Source organism: Rhagoletis zephyria, unplaced genomic scaffold (assembly GCF_001687245.7).
Source record: "Rhagoletis zephyria isolate East Lansing unplaced genomic scaffold, Rhagoletis_zephyria_1.1 Rzeph_scaffold_07436, whole genome shotgun sequence".
NCBI lineage: Eukaryota > Metazoa > Arthropoda > Insecta > Diptera > Tephritidae > Rhagoletis > Rhagoletis zephyria.
Window position 1 is genome coordinate 19,887 of NW_016164519.1, and position 8,458 is coordinate 28,344.

Here is an 8,458-nt window from a genome sequence, read left to right on the forward strand (position 1 = left end):
ATACTATCTCAATCCGGCATTAGAATCGGTCCAAACGTGCCTTAGTTCAGCAGATGTTACGCGACGGGCAGGTTTTTGTTTGGCCAAGGAAAAAAATCCTGGCGTGATGACGGACTTCAGATTCGTGTTCAGCGTATCAAAATACATAAGAAAGAGAGAGTATTATTCCCGAAAACCGGCACTTTTTTGTGTATTTGTGTAACAGCTGATGAGTTTTTTACAACAACAACTGCCTAGCCTTCTCTCGACATTCGGCTTCTAGTTCGTTCCGAAGACTATTGTGAGCACCGGGATTGAATTGCAGGCGTTTTGGTTCTCTGATTATACTCTTTGAACATTTTCGTTTATAATGCTCGATAATTTTATGCTGTACTAGTGCTGTTCTTGAAGGTTCAAGAAATATTACACTGATTGGAAAAAGACTATTGGAAAGGATCTTTTTATATGTAGAACTGCTTTACTAAAGAACGTTATTCAAAATAAAAATATTAAATATTTTTTTCCTTTTCTTGAGCGCTCAAAATTCCAGGAAAAAGGGGATAGTTTAGGGTCTTTAGGCACAATTTTAAGTATTCCGTTTCGTCCCGAGGATTTGGTCGGTCAGCCGCTGGAGATTGTTTTTTTTTTTTAGTAAAAGCCTCAAACCAACCTGATTTAATTTAATTCCAACTCACTTTACGAACACGATGAACTCTGAAAAGCCCGCTATCGTCGTTGCTGGTGGCAGTCATTTGAGACGATTTCAGGCAAAAGCAATCCACAAAAACTCAAACTCTTATAAATTCAATAAATTGTATTTAACTTCAAAACAAATTCAGGTACACTTACACAAAAGAAAGGGAATTCACAGCACTTTTAACTTAGAAACGATACCTGAAAACCACACGACGAGGATTCTTGTAGTGATATCCATCTTCTTCAAGAGTAGCAGATGGCTCGGGAGCAGGAGCTGGGGCTGGAGCCGGTGCTGGCGCTGGCGCTGGCTCTGGTGCTGGCGCTGGCGGAGCTGGCGGGATGTAGGTGTTTTTAGGTGCCGCTGGTGGCGGTGGTGGCGGAGGAGGTGCTATGGGATGAGAGTGTACGGCCTCATGCACCGGAGCTAGTGGTGCTGGAGGAGCTGGTGGGATGTAAGTGTTTTTAGGTGCCGCTGGTGGCGGTGGTGGTGGAGGAGGAGCAATTGGCTCTGAGCGAACGACTTCATGTACAGGAGCTGCTGGTGCTGGAGGAGCTGGTGGTATGTAAGTGTTCTTAGGTGCTGGTGGTGGTGGTGGTGGTGGAGGAGGAGCTATAGGGTGAGAGTGTACGGCCTCATGCACAGGAGCTGCTGGTGCTGGAGGAGCTGGTGGAATGAAAGTGTTCTTAGGTGCAGGTGGTGGCGGTGGTGGTGGAGGTGGAGCAATGGGATGAGAGTGTACGGCCTCATGCACAGGAGCTGGTGGTGCTGGTGCAGCGGGTGGAATGTAGGTGTTTTTAGGTGCCGCTGGTGGCGGTGGTGGTGGTGGAGGAGGTGCAATTGGTTCTGAACGTATGGCGTGGTGCACAGGAGCTGGTGGCGCAGGTGGTGCTGGTGGTATGTAAGTATTTATAGGTGCTGGTGGTGGTGGCGGTGGTGGTGCGGGAGCACTTGGTTCCGAACGTATGTCGAGCACTGGAGCTGGTGGCGCTGGCGGCGCTGGAGGAATATAAGTATTTTGTGGTGCTATCGGTTCAGATTTTACTTCCTCATATGCCGGTGCGGGAACGGGATAACCATAACCACTGTGTGCTAGATGAGAGACATCAGCCACGACGCAGGCCAGTAAGGCAAAGGAAACAGCAGCGAAGAGTTTCTATAAAAAAAAATTTTATAAATTTTTTATCCAAATTTTTGTATTTTTTTTTTTTTTAATAAATTTTATTTTTTTTTAATTACGCACCATTTTCGTGCTCTTAACACGTCAACGATTAAAATTTGATAATGCTCTAACGGCTGGTTGGCGATCTATTTATATGATCAAATCTAGTTTAAAATGGATCAGCTGAAACGCGTAGTAATTTCCAAAGCTAACTAACTATTGACGGAAGCTGTGTTAAGCAATAAAAATACACGATAGCTGAGTTTTAGTTTAATTAAGCATGAATAATTTAAGCATTTAAAAGCTTCCTAAATGCTCATAACAAAAAACAAAAACAACAACATAGACAGCAGATGATTCGCAGTTAAGCGAACTTCTACGCAATCTGTTAGGTATTTTAGAGGTGATTCAAGCGCAATGAACTTTGCCGAAATTTCATAATAAATCAGCATATTTGCTTTTCAAACTTAATGAGCTTTAACTATTTCTAAGAACAAATATGTATTTTCAAAATTTAATTATTTATTGATTTCAAGGAGTATGGCAAAATTGATTTATAAAACATCTATCTACGTGTGTTAATATGTATTGATGTATTATGTATGTATGTATGTGTATGGATTTACATTTATATACAAATATAAATCCACATATAAACAAGATAACACCAACCGTCAAATTTCGGATTGTAAACGTCAAATGGATTGACATGACACAGCTGTTGGCAGAGCAGCATACGCTGGTATACATAAATTTCAAACACACTCAGAATTATGATTAGATTAATACATTTTTTCATAAATATACATATAAAAATACACTCGTACATATGTACATATATGAATGCAAGCAAGTGTGTAAAAAGCGAAAGCTTTGGAGTGAAAAGTTTCTAAGTCCATTTTTTTAAAATATTATAGGAGAGGAAAGAAACCTCTTATAGCCACTTTCTTCAAGTACTTCGCAAAACTTTGAATGAAACATTTTTCGTATTTAAAACAAAGCAAAACTCCATACAAATCAGCGGAATGCAATCTTCATTAAAAGATTTTGTATCATTTTGGCCTTATCGGATTTTCAGTGCCTCTTTCGAACTTAGAACAATTGCCTTTAATTGAATAAAACAAATATCTTAATTCTTTTTCGAAATGGTGCATTTTTTTCTTGCCTCATACAACAAAATATGTGTTTTCATAAGAATTGGTCTTAGCAAATTTTTACTCTAAGCATACATATGTATGTATGCATGTATTTATTTATTTATAGCACGTTTTTGTAGTCAGTCATAAAATAAAAATCTCTTTCAAACTCAACTACGTCAGAATACATAAAATATGTAATACTTAGCTTCCAATGACAGCAGCTATTGAATTTTTTTGCTCAATCAAAAATATCTATAAAAATACTTTTACATCATGATGCAATAAAAAAGGCATTGTACATTCGCGTTCCTCTTGCTCTAAGCGCCATCTTGAACCCTCCGAGAAAATTCAATTTGACACTTTCATATACTACTTTTTATATTACAGCGATTTTCATGAACAAGTACTAAAAATTTTACTCACACAAGCAAACACAAGGATCGCCAATACCCTATAAGAGGCATTCCACACTATTTCAATTGGCGAAAAACTACTTTTGCTCGATTTTCTTGCAGAGGAGGTCCTATATTTGCGTTTGTAAACGCAAAAAAAAACAACAACAATTTTTTTTTCCAAAAGTTATACAACAACCAAAATGTTAGGCGTCTCGCCATAAGCCATTGTTTATCACAAATAACACACATAACTCGACAAAAAAATTTCTCATCGTTTGCCTTTATTTTAGAATCGAACACGAAAAGAGAAAAGGGCAATCAAACAAGTTGTTTTTTTTTTTGTAGAAACGAAAACACCATAACTCAAAGAAATACTCACGCTATATGTTTGTTTAATTACTTTACCAAGCAGACCACTCTGCTGGTAGTATTTACTCGTCGAAAGCTCCCTTTTCTCTACATCGGAGTCATTCATTTTCTCCTCAGCAGGAAAATACGCAGAGACAAGTGGTGCCTATTGTACGCGTCTCCGAGTGGGATGTTTTACCCAAACTCTCAGGGAGATAATATTCCGCATTCTCCGTGGATGAGGAGGTGCATTTTTCTAAGGCGGTAAAACTGGATGTTGCCCACTTCTGTTGCATTCAGAGCAACCAGGTTCTAAGGTAAATATCAAAAGCAGACGACAAACTACATAGTATATCTGCATTAAACGAGGCTACGCTTGCAATTCGGTGGAGCTAGTACAGGGAGTGTCAAAGGATGGCAAAGTGAAAGCAGAAAAAAAAAAATTGTAATTTTAAGAATGTTTCAATTAGTTTTTGATAAATTTTCGTTCAATTCGGTTGGCTCCAAACGCAATACGCATATTATTCAAATGAATGAATACAGAAGGACGCCTGTGTACACATTAGCTGAAAATTATTTGAAGCAGAGGAGATTTTAATTTTCTTAAGGACTGTGGCTGGTTACATAGACGACAAAGTTGTTGTGAATACTGAAATTGTATGTATTAAATAAATCAGAATAAAACTAAAAACAGGAAAAATAAACCAACTTAACTGTTAGCATTGAAGGAAAACTGGCGACGCTTAAAGCTCTACCGTTTTCATAAAAAAAAACAAAACAACACCCTACAACAAATTTTGGATGTGCAACAAATTTTAAAGCTTTCAACTTTTTTGTTAACTCTTGACCAATCATCAATATTTAGTTTTATTTTTGGGAATAGTATCTAAAGAAAGTATCGATAGGCGAAAAATATCGATGCTAAAGATCGGTACCTACCTGTATGGAGCCTTTTGGCTATGAAGGCATTAAGTATGAACTGAGTTAAATTTAATTTTTAAGTAATAAGTTAATCACACACAACCTCTGAGAAACCTAAACTCCAAATAATAATGTAGAAACTGCAAATATAAAAAAACCCCATTACATAGCAAAAGTGTATGTTGATCGAAGAATGTTTTCTTACACATATAATGCATTGGAAAGCTTAGGAAAAATTTATCTCTTTTAAGAAAAAATTTATTCATAAAATATTTCATCAGGAAATGTCTCCTTTTGTTCTACTTCCAGAGCCTGCCTGAATTCTTCATTTTATGTACAGTCTCTTGTTTTACGGGCATTGGACGCTGCTATTGATAAAAATTTTGGTAAATACTTATATGAGGTGTAAAATATTCATCTACATTAAAAAAATTATCGATAAATATAACAACGAGTTGCACTGATATTAATATCGATACATATATGAAAATGTCTTTAGAGGTATCAATATGTTATCAACCTATATGTGTTCTTGACAAAAAGCATGTTAATAGAAGTTTCGAAAAACATATCGATAAAACGATCATGGATTTATCGATAAATCGATCAATAGATTTATCAGTAAATCGATCAATAGATTTATCGGTAAATCTTTCGGTACATATATGGATAAAAACTACGATAAATAAAACCTAAAAGTTATCGATAAACATGAAGGTTAATAAGGTTCAATGACACCCGTTTTCGCATAGCATTGTTGCGTGGTGTACTTGCAAAAAAGTAGCAATTTTACTACATAGTGGTTCATATCTATACATACATACATGCATGTGTAGGTACATACATATGTATGTATATGTGTTTTTTATAAAAATGTATTTACTTACAAACTATGTAAGAAAGTATGTACATATAAAAATGCCTATGCGCACATCTACTTAGTTTCATATAAACACTTTAACTTAAGCTGTCGGCAAAATGGATTAGCTAAAGAGTTCTTTGCGTAAATTGCAAAACTTAAGTGGAGAATTTTTTTCATATGATGTATGTACATTAGGGTGGTCCAAAGTGCGAGTGAAAAAGTAAAGTCGTATATTTTACACCATCACCCCCTAGGATATTCTATACCGAAAGGAATATACCCTACTTTTTTTTTGAAATCAAAAAATCGCTCCAAGTTTTCCATGTATTTTATATGTGAAAAAAAACACTTTTAGTAGAACTGTATTGAATTCTTAAAAATCAATATTTCTCGATCGATAAACTCTGTTTCTCTGCAGAAGATTCCCAATAATAACGCCCAGTCGTTTATTTAACCATTTTTTCACAGTAACTATAATTTAAAGGTCTGCCAAAAATCCAAATCCAAATCCAAAAAATTACATTTCTACGAAAAGTTGTTTTTCCCCATATAAACTACATGGAAAACTTTGAGCGCTTTGAGCGACCTCTAAATATTTTTTGATATAAAAAATAGGGGTATATTTTTTCGATACAGAACAATCCTAGGGGGTGAGAATTTAAGTTCTCACTTTACTCTTTTTGGACCACCCTAATGTGCATACGTACATAAATATATATAGGTACATAAAAGCACAAATGAAGTATCATACATGCACACATAGTAGGAGTATATATATGTATGTACATATGTATCTAGATATATTAGGGTGCTTCACTCGCCTTACTACACAAGAAAGGACTGTTTTTCCATCGGAATTATAAATTTTATTATGCTTTGTAACTGCCGCCAAAATATTTCTAAAAAATATTAAAATTTATGTGGGTTAGACCAAATTGAAAATAACTCCAAAAATCGAGTTTAAAAAAAAATAGTTTTAAAAAATATTTTCCCACAAAAATCACTTCAGCACTTAACTTAGAAGGTTTGCATAAAAAATTTTAAAAGTTTTGTCAACGGCCTCAAAATAGGTATTGAGATTTTTCACGATATTTTCAAATCGGTTCAACTCACGTAAATCATAATATTTTTTCGAAATATTTTGGCGGAAATCTTAAAATATAATCCAATTTTTAATTCCGCTGGAAAACCCGCAACATTTATTTATTTTTTTTTGCGAGGCACCCTAATGTACATACATAAAAGTGCACTACTACAGCAAATATTTGACTGTCAGTAAAAAGGAAATGGCGACAGCGAAGGACGTTCGCTTAAGTAGAGAATACATTTGATGAAGATTAATTTTGGCAAATTTATGTTAAACACAACAACACTTTAATAACAGAGGAGTGCCTCTATTCTTCTTCTTAAATTTCTTTTTTCCTACTCTTCTTTTACTCTTTAATTTTCAAGCAAACCAATTAGTCGAATATACATAGTAAAAATATTCCCTAAATAATATTCAACCAGCTTAAAATGCATTGTTTGTAAAATACCAACAATTTGCCGCCATTAAAAGCAGAATACGAAAACAACAAAAAAATAAAAACTTCATCGCAAAGTTTAATATTATGTATGTATATATATTTTATATGTATGTATGTAAAGGGTACATTTTAAACTAAAAATTTACCTTCTAAACGAGCACAAGCTGCGTTTTGTAGCAAATTTCAAGTAAAGTGAAATTTAAGTAAAAATTGTTGCTGACGGCGCGCCCCGACGTGTATCTAAGTACGAGTATTTGCAACTTACCGAAAGCGAATCTAAAAACTTGCGGGCGTTCACTTTTTTTGTGCTACTTTCGCAAACTTTTAGGTTCCGTTTTGTTGGTGCTGCGTGCGCGCACCTCTGGGATCACTTGTATTGTATCTAACACTGTGGAACACAAAAAAAAAATCTAGAGTGCATATAACAGATTTGATAGCTGTTGGCCATATGAACAATGCCTCATACTCAGATTTAATAGATCAATTCGTGTTTTGGAGATTTTCATGATCCAAAAATCTGAGTATAGCGCCCAATTTTTTTCCCCCAAATTTTGTAAATTTAGCGTTTTTTTGTGGGTCTATATTTGTTGAAAATAGCATACAAAGCCAATAAAAGCCAAAAAACGATGATTTATTAAAATTTGTAGAAACAAAATTTTTGCAGCTATACTCAGATATTTGGATCATAAACATGAATTGATCTAGTAAATTTGAGTATGAGGCATTATTCGTATGGCCAACAGCTGTCAAACCTAATATATGCGCACTCTATGTTCTTTTTTGTGTTCCACAGTGTAATCAATTAGAGCAGAAGCAAGCCAGCGCGGTCGTATCGCCCTGTACCCTTATACTAATGGCTTATGGGAAAACAGTGCGTAGCCGTCTTAAAAATGTAGGAATGCATGCAGATAATGGCACACGTACGTAACGGCTTTATGGGGGCAGTTTTATACCCAATGTTTCCGCGTGAATACGGTTGTTTGGTCGACATATATATCGAAAGAATAATAAGTCGGGTTTGCGAAAGGATTTAGTGGCCCATATTAGAAGTTTGCTCATGAGGTTTGGTTGGTTGGTTGAAGTGTTGAGCTTACACGCAATTTAATCTGAAAAGAAAGCACGAAAAGAAAGCAGCAGAAGTCGGTAATCTATCTCAAATCCAGCAAGTGGAGTTCAAGAACTTAAGAAGTTGCACTGGGTTAATATCTTTTAAATCTGTTAAATCGCAGAATCAGGGTTTGCCTAGAAGCCTGATTCTAGTCCTACATAGTGCTGGGAAATCGCAGAGCAGATACTCCACCGTTTCTTCTACATCTGATGAATTGCGGCTACGACAAGAAGTGTTCTGTTCCAGTCCTACTCGTGCAGCATGGATTCCAAAGGCCCAGTGCCCTCTGTAAACGGCAGTTAGTCGAGGTAGATACGTGTTTCG

At 35.8% G+C, this 8,458-nt stretch overlaps 1 protein-coding gene across 1 annotated transcript; it reads right to left on the minus strand.

The window, feature by feature from the left end:
• Window positions 1–860: 860 nt before the first annotated feature.
• LOC108374182 (vegetative cell wall protein gp1-like) lies at window positions 861–3,844 on the minus strand. Its single transcript, XM_017630156.1, has 2 exons — window positions 3,749–3,844; window positions 861–1,829 (listed from the first exon to the last, which is right to left on the minus strand). The coding sequence occupies exons 1-2, from the start codon at window positions 3,842–3,844 to the stop codon at window positions 861–863; spliced, it is 1,065 nt and encodes a 354-aa protein (XP_017485645.1).
• Between the last annotated feature and the right edge of the window lie 4,614 nt (window positions 3,845–8,458).

Coding starts and splice junctions, on each gene's coding strand:
- LOC108374182 (XM_017630156.1), bottom strand. CDS start 3,844: ATGAATGACTCCGATGTAGAGAAAAGGGAGCTTTCGACGAGTAAATAC. Junction 1,830..3,748: donor TAATTAAACAAACATATAGC/GTGAGTATTTCT, acceptor TTTTTTTTATAG/AAACTCTTCGCTGCTGTTTC.